Here is an 18,347-nt window from a genome sequence, read left to right on the forward strand (position 1 = left end):
AAATATATATTTTTTTTCCATGAAATAAATTTTTAGAAAATTTAGAATTTCTATATGTTTCTTTCCTGAAAAACTTAATTTTATTATATTAGATTCCTAAAAACAAATATTCAAATATGTTTTTTTTACGTAAAGAAATCTTTAAGTTAATTATTATATTAAAAATCTTATTATTTATGATATTTGAAATCAATCTAGGCTTCTACATTAATTAATAATTTCTTTAATATTTTATTTATATATATATATATATATATATATATATATATATATATATATATATATATATATATATATATATATATTTGTATTCATGTTTTATTTTATTTTTTATATTCAAATTTTATTGTTACGTTACTATGAGTTTGCAATTTTTATATTATTTTTTGTAAACAAAAGATATTATAAATATATTTTTTTCTATATAAGATTATTCAATTGCATATTTTAAATATATTGTATTTACATATATTGTAAAAATATAAGTTTCCCTCATTTTATATATTTTAAAAAATTCATCTAATTAAATCGGTGTGATTTTTTTATTACAACTTATTGTATAGCTAAGATTAAGAGGCCGAATTTATTGTTTCATTGGACGTACCCTGTGTAAAATAACTCTTTAATACAATCATTCTTATTGTTCCGCCGACAATCATTCTATTTATAATAAGACCAATCCTTCTACCACTACTAACATTCATGAAACAAACCAAGAGATCCAAAATCGATTCAAAAAAAATAATTATAAAATAAAAAAATAAATATTATAAATGGGTTACTGGAAACTCAACTAATCAAATCATGGAACCCAGCTAAAAATCGACTTATCTTATCTGTATTAGTAAGAATACACAATTTTAGATTTTTTTTAAATTATAAAGCTTGGATGAACCCTTCTTCCTCAAAAACATCAAAACACCATACTGATGAATCTGAAAAAAAAAGGTAGGAAATAAATGTTTTTCCAATATATAGTAATAATTATATTAAACGTAACTTTAAAAGACGTAGATTTCAATATAATTTATGTTTATAAATTCAGTTCAATATTAATTGGTATATTATATTATTAATAATATAATTCATTATTATATTTAATATTACTATAAAAATAATGTAAGGCCCCATTTCTTTTCTGCCCTAAAGTTAGTGGGCTGCCCTGCAGTTTTGGGCCTAAAGGCCGGCCCATAGGATAAAAGCTGTCATGTTGCCCTAATCTCACACCCACTTTCATTCTCACAGAAACGCAGCAGCCGTCAACCCATTCTCTCTCACACAAGAGCTCTACTAGGGTTAGGGTTTTTCGCCATCTTCAAACTAGCTCGAAGTTGTGCCCTACTCCATGTAAGTACTGTGCTAGCCTCTTTCCGTCTCCATTGTTCCTTTCGTTCATTTCACAGCTAAAGTCCCAAGTAACCCATATCGTGCCTCTGTTTCGCTACCTTTTCAGTTCTGCCATTCGCTCCTTGAGCTGCTGTGCTCGTGCGTTCGGTGTTGGGGGCGTGTTGGGTCGTTTGCTAGCTTATTCCAGGTACGGGAAGTTAGGGTTATAGTTTTGACTCTTTTAGAACTGTTTTTGTGTTGGTTGTTGAATTGTATGGTTGGATCTGTCGTTTTGATGCGTGAAATGCTTTGTATGTGTCGTTCGATTGGAAAAACATGGCTGTACAGTGAAGAACAGTGGCGAGACCTGTTAATCTCGCCCAAGCGAGTCCATCTCGCCTAGGCGAGATGAAACAGGGAGCTCGCCTAAGTTTTTTGCGCGAAACATCGCCCGGGCGGCTCGCTCAACTTTTGAGCGAGCAGGCAACTCGCCCAAGCGAGAGGGATCTCGCTTAAGCGAGATCCCGTGTTGCCCATGCCCTTGTTTTTGGCGCTCTCGCCTAGGCGAGGGGGGAGGCTCGCCTGAGCGAGCACGTCTCGCCTGAGCGAGACCCCTCAGCCTGAGCGAGATGCTGGGCGAGACAGTGCTGTGATTTGGATGTTTGATTTTTTCCCGAGTGATCCATGTTGGTTGAGTATGATTGTGTGATGATGAACATGTATATAATGGAGCGTGGAGTATATTTTTGGCATGATTCATGAATTGTGGATGAATGGGTTGGTATGAGACTTAGCATGTGAAATGAATGTGTGGTTTGAAATTAAAGGAATGCGTGATTAATATGAGATGAGACCCTAGATGCATGGGGTGGTGATGATCCGAGGTATGGATTCAAAACATGATGCGTATGAGGAATTAATCTCAAGGGTTGGTATGGAAATGTAAACACGATTTTATGTTCGTTTATTGCTGAGCTATGAATGTTGGTCCGTGTCAGCGTATAAATTCCTTGGGGGTCTCTAGGTGAGACCTCCGGGGTTGCGCTTCAGTGGTCGGGACGTAATCCCATGGCCCCTGTTAGTGGGTGTCCATGGTGGTGCCCCATCTGTATAACTAAGTAAGGATTCAAGGTAAGGACTGTATCCTGACACTCTAAGGGGGCCAGTTAGTCTCACTTAGAGCGGACTGACTCCTGTGGTGAGAGTAGCAGGAGGCCTGAAATTCATTAAGGGCTAACCTTGTGGTGAGGGAGAATTGTTTCATCGTAACACTTGTAACACATAGCTCGGGGGTGAGCAGCTCAGGGTTGAGCAGAGGTATCCACCACAAGTGCAAGCGTCCACTGAATCCGACTAAGTTATACGTATCCGGATGAGTCGAGTTGAGTCGTAGTGTATTGAATGAGGAGTCATAACATGTTTGGTTGTTATATGGATTTGAGATGATGAGAATATATTTGACTGTATGATGAATTTGTTATTGGCTCTAGCTTACCCGTTTTGTTGCATGGTTGTGTTGTATGTGGCTGTCCTTCCTTGCGATGATCATCAACTTGGTTGATGGGAGCAGATGGGCAAGGTTCTCGTGGTCAACAAGGGAATGGCGAATCCACTGCTTAGCCATCTGGGATGGATCTTATACTTCTTTTCGTCATGATTTCTTTAGGGCTATGGCCCCTGTATTCGAGGCTATTAGATTGTAAACTTCTAGTTAAACAGTTATTCCGCTTCTGTTGGCATCGTGGTGTGCCTAGTGTTGTAGGGGTGATGTTGCGAACCCCAAGACTGCGTTGTTATGCTATCTTATGTGTGGCGTTCCTTTAATTGCGTTTATAAATTAAATGGGACGTTACATTTATGGTATCAGAGCGGTCATTCCTTAGGTCTGTGGACTTGGATGTCCGCTTAGCTTTCTTTGTGTATCTTCTGAGTATTCTTAGTTAAATTCTTGCTTTTATCAAGTCTGACCAAGTGATTTTCTGTGTGCCAGTGGACTATGGCACCTCCTCGTAGGACTCCGCAATCATCCCAAGGGGACGTACCAGATATCGCCAGAGCCATAGAGGCGATGGTAGCGGCTATGGCGCAGCAGGGTGCTGCAATGATGCAGCAGCATGAGGCATCCATGCAGCGACAGGCGGCGTCGCTGGAGCAGCAGCAGTTGGTGATGCAGCAGATGGAAGCTGCAAGGGTGGCTGCCGAGGATGCTCATCGGCAACACATGGAGGCCCTTCGCCAGCTGGAGGAGAACAGGGCGGCTGCCCCTGTGTTTGGTCCCGAGCCACGACCGCCAGTCAGAGAGTGGAGTCTAGAAGACTTCCTGAAACACCATCCCGTGAAGTTCAATGGGAAGACCAGCCCGGATGCAGCCGACCAGTGGCTGAAAGACCTGGAGAGGATCTTCGATGCGAAGATGTGCCCGACAGAGAACCGGTTGGCGTTTGCAGTTTATATGCTAACCGGAGAGGCTGAACATTGGTGGATTAGCATGAAGTCCATCATGGAGGAGCGAGACGAGCCAGTGACTTGGGAGGCCTTCAGGGGGAGATTTCTCTCCGAGTACTTCCCAGATAGCGTCAGATATGCTAAGGAGGTGGAGTTCCTCCAGCTCACACAGGGAGGGAAGTCAGTAGCTGATTATGCTGAGAAGTTCAAGCATCTCAGCCGTTTCTACACCTTGCCACTCGATGAGGAGTGGAGATGTCGCAAGTTCGAGAATGGACTCCGCGGCGACATTCGCTTGATGGTGGCACCCTTGTCCATCAAGGACTTTGCCGCTCTGGTGGAGAAGGCCAGGGTAATGGAGAAGATGAAGAACGAGGTAGAGGGTCAGCGGCCTCACCAGCCTCAGAGGATTGGTGGACCATCTGGGTCCAAGCCCAGACACGACGAGCGGAGGAGACCGTATGACAGACCTCCTCATCAGCTTCAGGGGTCTAGGGGTCTTCCTCCCCAGCAGGGTAGAGTGCAGTGCTACATATGTGGGGGCCCTCATCTGAGGAGTGCCTGCCCGCGTATGGAAGGTTACCGCCGGTGCAACAACTGTGGCAAGGAAGGCCACTTTGGGAAGGATTGTCCCACCCTTGCTAGGGCAGCAGCACGCCATCCAGTTCAGACTCCTCACCAGCACCAGCGGAGAGATAGAGGCAACCGGCCTCAGGCGACAGGCAGGGTATATGCCATGACCGGAGCAGAGGCTGCAGGTTCAGGTAATCTTGTTATAGGTCGATGCATGATAGCGGGTGAACCTTTGTGTGTGCTGTATGATTCTGGAGTGACACACTCTTTTGTGTCAAATGCATGTGTGGAACGGTTGAGTCTACCGGTGCGCGAGCTGCAGTGCGAGCTTGCGGTGTCTACTCCGACGTCGGGTTTGGTCAGGACGTCGTCCTTGTGCGTTAGGCTTCCGGTGGAGGTAGAGGGGTGCAGGTACAGGGTGAACTTAATCTGCCTACCTCTACAGGAGTTAGAGGTGATCTTAGGAATGGATTGGCTCTCTGCCAATCGCATTCTGATAGACTGTCGAGAGAAGAAGTTGCTGTTTCCCGACTCAGAGGAGCCTGAGTTGGTGTCATCCCAGGGTGTCATAAGGGAACTACAGGACGGTGCGCAGTGTTACATGGTCTTCACGCATATGGAGGTGGAGAGAGGGGAGACGACGTCGGTGATACCAGTCGTCCAGGATTTTGGGGACGTGTTTCCGGAGGAGGTACCAGGGTTGCCTCCCAGTAGAGATGTGGAGTTCTCTATTGATCTAGTCCCAGTAACAGGCCCGATCTCGATGGCCCCGTACCGCATGGCTCTGGCAGAGTTGGTAGAGCTCAAGAAACAGATAGAAGATCTGATGGAGAAACAGTTCATCCGACCCAGTACTTCGCCTTGGGGGGCGCCAGTGTTGTTGGTGAAGAAGAAGGATGGGAGTTCGCGCCTGTGTGTGGACTACAGGCAACTAAACAAGATGACGATCAAGAATAAGTATCCGCTCCCGAGGATTGACGACTTGATGGATCAGTTGCATGGGTCATCAGTGTTTTCGAAGATAGTTCTGCGATCGGGTTATCATCAAATTTTGGTAAAGGCTGATGATGTACAGAAGACAGCCTTCAGGTTGAGGTACGGCCACTATGAGTACGTGGTTATGCCGTTTGGTGTGACCAACGCTCCAGCAGTGTTCATGGACTATATGAACAGGATCTTCCGACCCTTCCTAGATAAGTTTGTCGTGGTCTTCATAGACGACATCCTTATCTACTCCAGGACTCAGGAGGAACATGCGAAACACCTAAGGTTGGTGCTTGGTGTTTTGAGGGAGAAGCAACTGTATGCCAAGTTATCCAAGTGTGAGTTCTGGATGGATGAAGTTCAGTTTTTGGGGCATGTGATATCTGCTCAGGGGATTGCAGTGGACCCGGCAAAGGTCGAGGCAGTGCTAAAGTGGGAGAGTCCCAAGTCAGCCACAGAGATAAGGAGCTTTGTGGGGTTAGCGGGCTACTATAGGAGATTCATAGAAGGATTCTCCAAGATAGTGGCACCTCTGACCTTGCTTACCCGGAAAGACCAACCTTTCACTTGGACGGACAAGTGTGAGGAGAGTTTTCAAGAGTTAAAGAGGAGACTGACGAGTGCTCCTATATTGGTAATTCCGGACGTGGGGAAACCGTTTGAGGTCTACTGCGACGCGTCTCATCTTGGACTTGGTTGTGTTCTGATGCAAGAAAAGAAGGCGGTGGCATATGCTTCGAGGCAGCTTAAGGTACATGAGCGTAACTATCCCACTCATGACTTGGAATTGGCGGCTATAGTTTTTGCCTTGAAGATCTGGAGGCACTACCTGTATGGTGCTCAGTTTCGGGTGTTCAGCGACCACAAAAGTTTAAAGTACTTGTTTGATCAGAAGGAGCTAAACATGAGGCAGAGGAGGTGGATGGAATTCCTCAAGGATTATGATTTTGAGCTCCTGTATCATCCAGGGAAGGCGAATGTGGTGGCAGATGCTCTGAGTAGGAAGACAGTACATACTGCACACCTTATGATTAAGGAGGTGGAACTACTAGAGAAGTTCAGAGACATGAGGATACAGGTGGAGTTGGGGTCCGAGTCCATTAGGTGTAGCACCCTTACTATATCTAGTGACTTCTTGGACTCGATCAGAGAGAAACAGTTGTTGGATGCCGGTCTGAACAGGGTTAGGGAACAGCTTGGATCAGAGGAAGCCAGAGACTTCACCGTAAGTGATGATGACATACTGAGGTTTCGAGGCAGAATATGTATACCGGGTGATGTTGAGGTGAGAAAGTTGATCCTTGAGGAGGGACACAAGAGTCGTCTTAGCTTGCATCCTGGCATGACTAAGATGTACCAGGACCTCAAGGAAACTTTCTGGTGGCAGGGGATGAAGAAAGATGTGGCTCAGTTTGTATCAGCTTGTTTAACGTGTCAGAAGGCGAAGGTGGAGCATCAGAGGCCCGGTGGCATCCTACAGTCGTTAGAGGTACCAGTGTGGAAATGGGACAGCATCTCCATGGACTTCGTGACTCATCTTCCACAGACTTTTAGAGGACATGACACTATTTGGGTGATAGTGGATCGGTTGACCAAGAGTGCTCACTTTTTGGCGATGAACTTGAGGATGTCCATGGCCAAGTTGGCCCAGTTGTACATTAGAGAGATAGTAAGACTCCATGGGGTGCCCTCGAGTATAGTTTCCGACAGAGACCCGCGGTTCACGTCTCGGTTTTGGCAGACGTTACAGAGTGCTATGGGTAGCAAGCTCACCATGAGTTCAGCTTATCACCCTCAGACTGATGGCCAGTCTGAGAGGACGATCCAGTCATTAGAAGATTTGTTGAGAACTTGCATACTGGATCATCTGGGTGCTTGGGACGAGGTATTGCCTTTGATAGAGTTCACCTACAACAACAGCTTTCACGCGAGCATTGGCATGGCGCCATACGAGGCTCTTTACGGCAGGAGGTGTAGGACTCCTCTTTGCTGGTATCAGGAGGGAGAGGCCGTGTTGGTTGGACCTGAGTTGCTAGAGCAGACCACCGAGAAGGTGAGGATGGTGAGAGACAGGATGTTGGCTTCGCAGAGTAGACAGAAGGCCTATGCGGATCGCAGGAGGAGGCCTTTGGAGTTTGCAGCGGGAGACCATGTATTCTTGAGGGTGACCCGAACCACGGGTGTGGGAAGGGCCCTCCGCTCAAGGAAGCTTTCACCCAAGTTCCTTGGCCCGTATCAGATCACGAGGAGGATTGGGCCAGTAGCTTATGAGATAGCTTTACCCCCGCAGTTGGCGAACCTACATCCAGTCTTCCATGTCTCGCAGCTGAGAAAGTATGTGTTTGATCCGGCCCACGTGTTGGAGGCTGAGGATATACGGATCAGGGAAGATCTCACAGTGGAAGTACCACCCATCGCTCTTGAGGATAGCAAGGTTGAGGAACGTCGTGGAAAGATCGTCAGTCTTGTCAAAGTCATATGGGATCGGAGGACGGGTGACTCGACGTGGGAGTTAGAGGAGGACATGAGAAAATCACATCCACATCTGTTTGTTTGGTGAGTCTTTATTTTCGAGGTCGAAAATTTTCTTGTTGGGGAGAATGTAAGGCCCCATTTCTTTTCTGCCCTAAAGTTAGTGGGCTGTCCTGCAGTTTTGGGCCTAAAGGCCGGCCCATAGGATAAAAGCTGTCATGTTGCCCTAATCTCACACCCACTTTCATTCTCACAGAAACGCAGCAGCCGTCAACCCATTCTCTCTCACACAAGAGCTCTGCTAGGGTTAGGGTTTTTCGCCATCTTCAAACTAGCTCGAAGTTGTGCCCTACTCCATGTAAGTACTGTGCTAGCCTCTTTCCGTCTCCATTGTTCCTTTCGTTCATTTCACAGCTAAAGTCCCAAGTAACCCATATCGTGTCTCTGTTTCGCTACCTTTTCAGTTCTGCCATTCGCTCCTTGAGCTGCTGTGCTCGTGCGTTCGGTGTTGGGGGCGTGTTGGGTCATTTGCTAGCTTATTCCAGGTACGGGAAGTTAGGGTTATAGTTTTGACTCTTTTAGAACTGTTTTTGTGTTGGTTGTTGAATTGTATGGTTGGATCTGTCGTTTTGATGCGTGAAATGCTTTGTATGTGTCGTTCGATTGGAAAAACATGGCTGTACAGTGAAGAACAGTGGCGAGACCTGTTAATCTCGCCCAAGCGAGTCCATCTCGCCTAGGCGAGATGAAACAGGGAGCTCGGCTAAGTTTTTTGCGCGAAACGTCGCCCGGGCGGCTCGCTCAACTTTTGAGCGAGCAGGCAACTCGCCCAAGCGAGAGGGATCTCGCTTAAGCGAGATCCCGTGTTGCCCATGCCCTTGTTTTTGGCGCTCTCGCCTAGGCGAGGGGGGAGGCTCGCCTGAGCGAGCACGTCTCGCCTGAGCGAGACCCCTCAGCCTGAGCGAGATGCTGGGCGAGACAGTGCTGTGATTTGGATGTTTGATTTTTTCCCGAGTGATCCATGTTGGTTGAGTATGATTGTTTGATGATGAACATGTATATAATGGAGCGTGGAGTATATTTTTGGCATGATTCATGAATTGTGGATGAATGGGTTGGTATGAGACTTAGCATGTGAAATGAATGTGTGGTTTGAAATTAAAGGAATGCGTGATTAATATGAGATGAGACCCTAGATGCATGGGGTGGTGATGATCCGAGGTATGGATTCAAAACATGATGCGTATGAGGAATTAATCTCAAGGGTTGGTATGGAAATGTAAACACGATTTTATGTTCGTTTATTGCTGAGCTATGAATGTTGGTCCGTGTCAGCGTATAAATTCCTTGGGGGTCTCTAGGTGAGACCTCCGGGGTTGCGCTTCAGTGGTCGGGACGTAATCCCATGGCCCCTGTTAGTGGGTGTCCATGGTGGTGCCCCATCTGTATAACTAAGTAAGGATTCAAGGTAAGGACTGTATCCTGACACTCTAAGGGGGCCAGTTAGTCTCACTTAGAGCGGACTGACTCCTGTGGTGAGAGTAGCAGGAGGCCTGAAATTCATTAAGGGCTAACCTTGTGGTGAGGGAGAATTGTTTCATCGTAACACTTGTAACACATAGCTCGGGGGTGAGCAGCTCAGGGTTGAGCAGAGGTATCCACCACAAGTGCAAGCGTCCGCTGAATCCGACTAAGTTATACGTATCCGGATGAGTCGAGTTGAGTCGTAGTGTATTGAATGAGGAGTCATAACATGTTTGGTTGTTATATGGATTTGAGATGATGAGAATATATTTGACTGTATGATGAATTTGTTATTGGCTCTAGCTTACCCGTTTTGTTGCATGGTTGTGTTGTATGTGGCTGTCCTTCCTTGCGATGATCATCAACTTGGTTGATGGGAGCAGATGGGCAAGGTTCTCGTGGTCAACAAGGGAATGGCGAATCCACTGCTTAGCCATCTGGGATGGATCTTATACTTCTTTTCGTCATGATTTCTTTAGGGCTATGGCCCCTGTATTCGAGGCTATTAGATTGTAAACTTCTAGTTAAACAGTTATTCCGCTTCTGTTGGCATCGTGGTGTGCCTAGTGTTGTAGGGGTGATGTTGCGAACCCCAAGACTGCGTTGTTATGCTATCTTATGTGTGGCGTTCCTTTAATTGCGTTTATAAATTAAATGGGACGTTACAAATAATATTATCTATTTTTAATTAATTTGTTATAAAACATAACTGCAATTAATTATTTAATTATTTTCATATTATTTAACTTTTTATTAAATATTCTATTTATAAGTATACATGATTATATATTTAAAGAAAATTATATAAAGAAATTAATTATATTGAAATAATAATTATTATTTGTATTATTATTATTATTTTATTAAAATTAATAGTTATTAATTAACTTATATATTTTTTACAATATTTTTTTAAATGGATAAATGAATTTATGTAAGTAAAAGGTAAAATGTAGGTTTAGTTTAACAAACAAAGCACAAATATCATAATTATTTTCATAAGAACATTTAATTGTTAAATATTTTTGTGAGTAAAAGTTAAACGAATATTTATGCAATTAATATATTTTAATTACTAAAAAGGATAAATATTAACATTAATTAAAGAATATTAGTTATAAATTTAATATAATTAAGTGTTTATTAAATTTAACTTTTGGATACAAACATTTACATTACTATCTAATTTATAATTTTTATTTTAAAAACTTTAGATATTTGAAAAAGTAGTCATCATTTTTATATAATTTAAATTATACAAGTTTTTTTTACTAAAAATATAAATTAAGACGTATAAATTTAAAAAAAAAATCAAATTATATAGTTTTATTTAATTTTTTTAATATATATAATGGTTAGGCAGGTAATAATATTAAATATAATGAAAATTTTAAATTCTAATTTTAGTGTTTTTATTTAATCATTTATTTATATTTTATATTTGTAATAATAACAATACATTTTAAAATGTCTCGTGCAACACAGGTATAAAAACTAGTTCTATACAAGTGTGATGGTATACATCCAATAATTTTAAGATATATAAACAAAATTAAAATAATAGTAAAAACTCAAAACTGGAAACGATAATGAATCTTATAAATGTAAATTAAAAAAAATAAAGTTATATGTTTAAATTATATATAAAATATAGAATCAGTCTAAATCGAGAAGTTAGAATGAAACTAGTTGCATTTAGGGGTAAGTTTAGGGTGCTTATTTTGTTTAAACGAAAACAGATACTACCTAGCATATAGCAAACCAAAATACATAACAAATCGAACAACAACTGTCTTTATTTCATAATGTAGTTTTATTTTAATTCAACAAACAGCTAGTGAAGCCGTGAAAAAAGCAGAATGAGAGGAGTGAGAAACTTGGTAAAATAAACATGAATTTCTTAACTATAAGCTATATTACGGTTAATTCCATAACCAAAACGACCTTCATGTTCACAAAGAAGATAAATGAGTTATTAGAACTCAAATTGCAATTTTCTTTATGAATCTAACGAGGGAATTTTTCTTTGGCTCAGGCACTTTTTCAAAGTCATTTGATTCGCCATATATCAAATAGACAACTGTGTTCTTGGCCACCAATCCGTGAACAACAGTCACGAAAATCTCCACCTTGTCTCCGGATTCTAAATTTGATATTATTCCATGCCAATCTTCATCATTAAAGGAAATTACTGTGTCATGGTTGTGTATCTGGCATGTGCACTTCGTGTAATTAACAATAAAGACAGAAGTGAATTCAGGTTCAATTGTTTTGGAAGTTGATAAATAGACAACAGATAAAGCCATTCCCTTCATGACACGATCCTGAGGCACAGTGAAAGAAACAGAATCTCCCTCACCCATATGGGCCAACCAATAAGGATTATTGTCACCTGGGAGAGAAACATCACTCAACTCGCTGCTCGCTAATACCTGTGTCAAAAGCTTAGTCATTTATGTAATTTTTCTATCCAAACTGTTTTCTGAAATCAGTATTTTATCATTAAAATTACAAAAGTGAACAGTTATAATCAAACAACAATGTAACACATAATCAATTTAAACAAATCTTGTGTATAGTTTTGTTGACTATATATCACCATCATGTACCTAGGAATTTAGAATGCATTTCTGTTTTCTTCTCTTTCAGTTTATAGTTCTATCATTGGGAATAAAACAATAGCAAGTGAAGCAAAAAAGTGGAAATCAATTTCCTAGTACATAGTATAAGCATAATGACTTGGTTACTTATAATCACATAGAAGCGAAGGGTACTAAAAGTCTAGGATTATTTTAAGTTCGCTCAAAATAATAGCTAAAATGATAGTGATGGTAATAAACAAAGGGAAAGCTAGAGAAGAACCTGATACATATTGAAAAGTTCTCTGTATCTTCCAACACCAATCAGAGAGGACCTGAATTGATGCTTTAAAATTCCTGGTTCTGTAATATTTACACCATATTCGACCAATATAGCTTTTACTTGCTTAGATAGTTGAAATTCTGCGTCATATTGCACCAAAACACTTCGAAGATGTGCAAGGTTGCTAAGAAATGGTGCAATATCATGCCAAATATTATCCTCCACATTCATGAAAGAATGAATATAAGATTGGGGATTCAATGTTGGTGGCATCCGAAACCGAATGATAGAAGGAAAAAGATTATGTGACAATCCCTGAAATCGACGTAGGGATATATATCCAATGCTTTGTGAGCTTACAATTGAAAAAGGCACTTGTTTCACAGTTGTATTTTGCGCAATTAGAATTATCAAGGATTCCATTTTCAATATGTCTCTTTCCAATAGGTCAACTTTTGAACAACCACAAAGAATTAGAGTTTTTAAAGATTTCAACTTATATATCTCTATAGGGAGATTGCTTAGACTTGTACAATCCTTCAAATTTAGAAGTATGAGATTGTTGAGACATCCAATAGATTGGTGTACTTCACACAATCCTGGACAATCTTTGAGAATGAGCTGTTCAAGACTTGGTAGTCTGGAAAAATCAGGGGTTTCCATCAAGTACTTGGAGTGACTAAGATTAAGGACTTTTAGCCACGTCAAATCCTTCAAGCAAATGAAAAAACGAAATAGTTAAAAGTGAAAACAAATACTAACTTCAAAAGAAAATGGAACGAAATAAAAACCTGGGGTTGTTTCCAGAAGAATCGGAGATGACTGTGTTTTAAATTAATCACTATAGCATCATGCAGATAAAAGGCGTTAGGTATGTATTCTTGAGAAAACCCTTGCAAATTGATCCTTCTCAATTTCTTAGAAAGGTACTCGGAATCTTCAGCAAGTTTCAGCAGTCTTGATGGGTCTCTTACCTCTAAAGGATAAGGTTTGAAGAAATCTCTTCTGCTAAAAAACATTTTCCCAGGCAATCTATGAATGACTTTTGTCCCCTGAGACGAAAAGATCGAAGAAAAAGAAATATATCGTACATGAGAAAGCAACCACTTTAAAAAGAAGTTTCAAAACCGTAGATAAAGAATGTTGTTACCGTATTCTCTGACCGTGCGTATTCTGCATCCCTATCAAACCACACTACCTCGGGTTCCTTTCTTGGAATGTCAAAAATAATTTCCATTCCCATTTTTTGCAGCAACGGATGCATTCCTAATTTGTTGTTCCTTTCAACATGTATGAGATTACGCTCTATGAGAACTCTTATTCCACTATCAGCGTCTAATCCACAGTTATTTAGGATATTCGTAGCAGAGGCTCTACCCTTACCCATAAAGGAAGAACATAGATCAAGGAATAAATATTTTTCCATTTGATTGCCTAAACCATCGAAGCTTATTGTAAAAATCCCATCAACTTCACGAAGCATAGGAATTTTATCTAATTTTAAGAATATTCTATTCCATTCTTCTTTAGTCCTTTCATATAAATAACTTCCAATGACTTCAAGAGCTAGAGGTAGTCCTTGACAACGAGTAACTATTCCTTTCGCAAGGTCATTGTACTCTTCCTTTGGTTTTGCTTCCCTAAAGGCGTGCCAACTAAGGAGCTCAAGGGACTCGTTTGGGTTCATTAGCTTTATCCGAAAAACAAAATCAACTTCACGCATGCTCAGTAGGCCTTCCTCTTTTGTTGTCATGATTATTACAGTTCCTGCACCGAACCATGTACCACTTTTCCTTATTAGGTCTAAAAATGGAGATCCCTTCTCGATCATATCATCAAGTACAATGAGCATCCTTTTCACAGAAAGTATTTCCCGAATCATTCTACTTCCCATCTCAACGCTACGTATTTCCACCTTCGTTTTTAGGACATCTGAAAGAAGTTGTTCTTGTAAAGGCACGTGCCCTCTTGTTTGACTAACTTGTGCAATATCTTTAATGAAGCTTTTCTCCATGAATGTACCATGAATTGTATTGTAGATGGCTTTGGCAAGGGTGGTTTTGCCAGATCCTTCCCGTCCACCTATCCCTATTATACATACTTTCGTGGATTTATTGTTTATAATTTGCATCACGTCTTCCACGCGGGATTGTAATCCAACTGGAAATTTAGTAGCAGACAAGACTGATAAATTAAGAACGCTCTTAACAATTTTGTCCACTAGTTCAGCATCACTCCTTCAAGTTTAATAGCAATTATAGAAGAAGTCATGTATTGCCAAATTAAAGTACAAGCTTAAAATAAGCTTACTGATTGAGTGATTTACCTGTAATTGCTCTCATCCCATCCAAAGAAATTTGCTGCTTTCGTCAGTGCGTGGCTCCACCTGGAAATTCCATCCTCCAGTTGTTGTCCTGAAAATGTTTGCTGTGCAGTCGTTTTTAAGTCTTTTCCAAAATTACCCTTCTGAAGACGTACATCAGATGGCTCGACTTCGTAATATACTGGCAGAACATGTCGGCAATATGTTTGGTGCCATTTGATGATTTGTTGAAGCTCATGAAGACACCAAGCAGATTGAGAATAAGTTTTGGTGAAAACAACAATTGCCACCCGACAGAGATCGAGAATAGGTTGTTGGATATCCATTGGCGGCACTGAATTCGGGTGGTGAAGGAAAGTGGTGAGCCCAGCAGAAGAAAGAACAGAATCGAGATGAGAAACAAATTTGTTGCGGATGTCTTCTCCATTAAAGTTGATGAGCACATCGTACTTCCGTTGGAGTTTGGATGATGAAGACGCCAATTCCATGGAAGGATTGGTTGACGTCGTGTTTGGAGAGAAAACACAGTCAAAGAGATGATCCGTACCCCGACAAAATTATTCAAAGGACGCCAAAGATGAATACATTTTCTTGTACCAGTAGAAGCCACCATCAGAACCTTTTTACTTTAGCCGTTTATTTAAGAAAGAAAGCTAAGGTACTTTTACACCTGCTTTCTTTTACATTCACATAACACCATCAAATAATACTAAAATATTAAATTAAATTATTAAATATAAAACTAATAAAATAAGTTATAAAGTAGTATCAGAAAATTTAATAGTTGTCAATAAATCATGTTCCACAAAGAACTTACTTTTTATTTTAAAAATATTATATTATTATATATATTTTTATTGATGACAGGTATCTTTTTAAATTTTAAAACAATTTAAATAATTTTTTTTTCATATTAACTTCTACGGTGGATATTCTAATAATGAAAAAATTAAAGTATAAATGCAATTTAGATAAATCTCACTACACCCGTGAACTCTTTTAAAATAAAATAAAAAATATTTAACGTGTTTTGATCCTTAATAACATATAGTAGAGACATGGTTTATAGAAAAATAACATGTTGCTTCGGCTCCCATCCCATCTTTTCTCTGTGTTTGGACTTCGGTGGAGTTTTCTCTCCCATGTGAGTTTTCTCTTGAAGCTCAACATCTAATTCTGGTTTTGAGGTTTCCTTACGGTGAAGGTCTTTTTATGTGTCGTTTAACGCTAAAATTGTTGATCAGCCACAAGACTAATTTGAATTGTTAGCAAAATGCATGCTTGTTAAAAATATTAAAATGTAATGAAAATTTTAGAACAATTTAATAATGTCTAAAATAAAAGTAAAAATCAAGACTACATAGGTAAAAATCTAGTATATTCTACGTAAGTTCTAGTAAAAATGTTCTAGAATAATCATGTAAGTTCTATAAATACCCATACCCATATACTCTATCATTTTATGTAAATGTTAAGTAAGATAACATCTAACACACCACTCACAACTACATAACATACTAGTTTCAATTACTACTTCCACATTTGATGATTCTCACAATTTTTTTATCCCATCAACTATTCACAACCTTAAAGTACTATCAGACGTTGACCTTAGATTGGTGAATGCACTAAGCTATCAAGATAGATGCCCTACATTGCTGCTCCCTGGTCAACCTTGATAAAAAAAAAAAATAGTTCTTTATGGAATTATCATCTCATCTAAGAATCTCATTTCTGGATAAAAATACTGCAAAATTTAAACGAACTTGATGAATTCAAAGTTGTCATACAACGAAGAAATTCGAATAAAAAAGGTTCAAATAAGAACCTTCAATTTTTTTCTTTATCGAAAAACGACTAGTAGTGTGAAAAGATAGACTTTATACTATATAACTAATTCGTACTGGAAAAGAAAGTGTTCTAGAAAGATCCCAAGCACTGTATATTAAATTCCATATATGTTATATTTTCTCTCCTGGACCAACCTCATGTGCATTCTTCATTTTTCTCTGCGACATTCACGTTGAGCGTTTAGAAAGACACTTTTAAGGACTGCAATTATTTGGATTTAATTATTTTATTAAAACATTTATGCTATTCAATTAAGATTTTTAAACATTGGAAGAAATATGATATTTTATAAAAACTTAAAAAGATTTAGAGAAGTACGAACTTAATAATTAATGGACACGAGAAACGAACTTTCTAGCGATATCTTCTCCCCCAATGTTAATGAACACATCATATATGAACTGGGGTTCTGACTTTAAGAAGGATGAAGATGACGATGACGAAGAAGAAGCAAACTCCATCAAAGGAATTGAAGTCAACTCTTCAAAGGTAAAGCAATAGAGATGTTAAAATGACAGATCTTTATAAAATGGGGTCCGTTGATTAATTATGCCACGTTGACCTTAGATTGTGAATGCTGTAAGCTATTAAGACATATGACCTACATAATTTGTGTAATCCACAAAGGTGGCTCCCTGATCAACCTGTTTGAAAAAAAAAAAAAAAAAAAACAAATTACAGTTGTTTACGGAATTATCATCTCCTCTAAGAATCTGATAAGAAGTTTCCGGATAAAATAACCGCAAATTTGTAAAGTACTTCACAAATTCAAAGTTGTCATAAAACGAAGAATGCAAATAAAAGAGGTTGAAATACGAACCTATAATTTTTTTATTTTTCTTTATAAAAACGATAAATAGTGGGTGAAAAGATAGACTTTATACTATATAAGCAATTCCTACTGACAAAATAAAGTGTTCTAAAAAAGATCCCAAAATTAATTTTAAATTAGTTTTGTTTTAGTAATTTTGTGTCATGCATATATATTAAATATATATTAAATGTGTAAGGACCATTATTTATAAAGTCAAATAATAAAGTGATCCGACTAAATTAAAGATTTGGTTAAAGCCATATGTCATGAAAATAAATATTGTGTAGAGACCACTTAGTAATTTCTAATTCGATGAGGGGCCAAATTAGAAATACTAGAACTTAAGTAATTCATTTTATAAATGGTCGTGGTCCCCTTCTGAGAGCACACAGAGAGAGTCATAACGTACTCTTTCTGTTCCTTTCTCCCCTATCCCCATCAAGAGAGAAAACCAAAGGGAAATAAATGTGCTCTACAAGAGGAAGATCAAACCAAAGGGAAATCAAAGTGCTCTACAGGAGGAAGATCACTGTGCATATAGGAGTGCTCTAATATTATCGCTATGGCCAATTCAGGTACGCTTCGTTTACTATTTACAACATGATTATCAGTATGGGTATGATATATTATTTATGAGTTTATGATTGATTATTAGAATCAACATTAGGATCATATTCTGCGTTAATGTTTACATGTGGTATCAGAGCCACCTATACTTGATTCATGTTTGTCTTTGGTTAATTTAATTAATTTTGAATTTTGGATTCAAGACATTTGAACATAAGGATTTATATTTTAGAATATAAATAATTTTATTTATTTATTTTATATATTTTTTGGTTGTTTAATATATAAAATAAATATATTTGGTTTTGAAATAAATAAAAACGCCAAATTGAGAATCCTAGGGTTTCTTAAAACCCTAATTGAAGTAAATTATTTTAATTAATTTTAAATTTTGGGTTCAAGACATTTGAACATAAGGATTTATATTTTAGAATATAAATAATTTTATTTATTTTATATATTTTTTTGGTTGTTTAATATATAAAATAAATATATTTGGTTTTGGAATAAATATATAATCAAATTTTGGTTTTGTTTAATATTTTAAATGAATTAATTGAATCAAAAAGTCACCAAAGTGACCTCTCTTGGGTAGATAGTTCGTGA

At 38.9% G+C, this 18,347-nt stretch overlaps 1 protein-coding gene across 2 annotated transcripts; it reads right to left on the minus strand.

Moving 5' to 3' along the window:
• Nucleotides 1-11,193: 11,193 nt before the first annotated feature.
• On the minus strand, nucleotides 11,194-15,132 carry LOC114166006 (disease resistance protein RUN1-like). 2 transcript variants are annotated; one of them, XM_028050662.2, is made up of 5 exons: nucleotides 14,513-15,132; nucleotides 13,337-14,423; nucleotides 12,978-13,238; nucleotides 12,187-12,897; nucleotides 11,194-11,756 (listed from the first exon to the last, which is right to left on the minus strand). In XM_028050662.2, exons 1-5 carry the CDS (start codon nucleotides 14,995-14,997, stop codon nucleotides 11,307-11,309), a joined length of 2,994 nt encoding a protein of 997 aa, XP_027906463.1. In that variant the 5' UTR covers nucleotides 14,998-15,132; the 3' UTR covers nucleotides 11,194-11,306. The 2 variants fall into 2 exon arrangements, with proteins under 2 accessions (XP_027906463.1, XP_027906464.1); XM_028050663.2 differs by having other exon boundaries at nucleotides 13,337-14,346; nucleotides 14,513-14,660.
• Between the last annotated feature and the right edge of the window lie 3,215 nt (nucleotides 15,133-18,347).

The sequence above is a fragment of the Vigna unguiculata genome, chromosome 10 (genome assembly GCF_037176805.1).
Source record: "Vigna unguiculata cultivar grain cowpea cultivar isolate G323 ecotype 2 chromosome 10, ASM3717680v1, whole genome shotgun sequence".
Classification (NCBI taxonomy): Eukaryota; Viridiplantae; Streptophyta; class Magnoliopsida; order Fabales; family Fabaceae; genus Vigna; species Vigna unguiculata.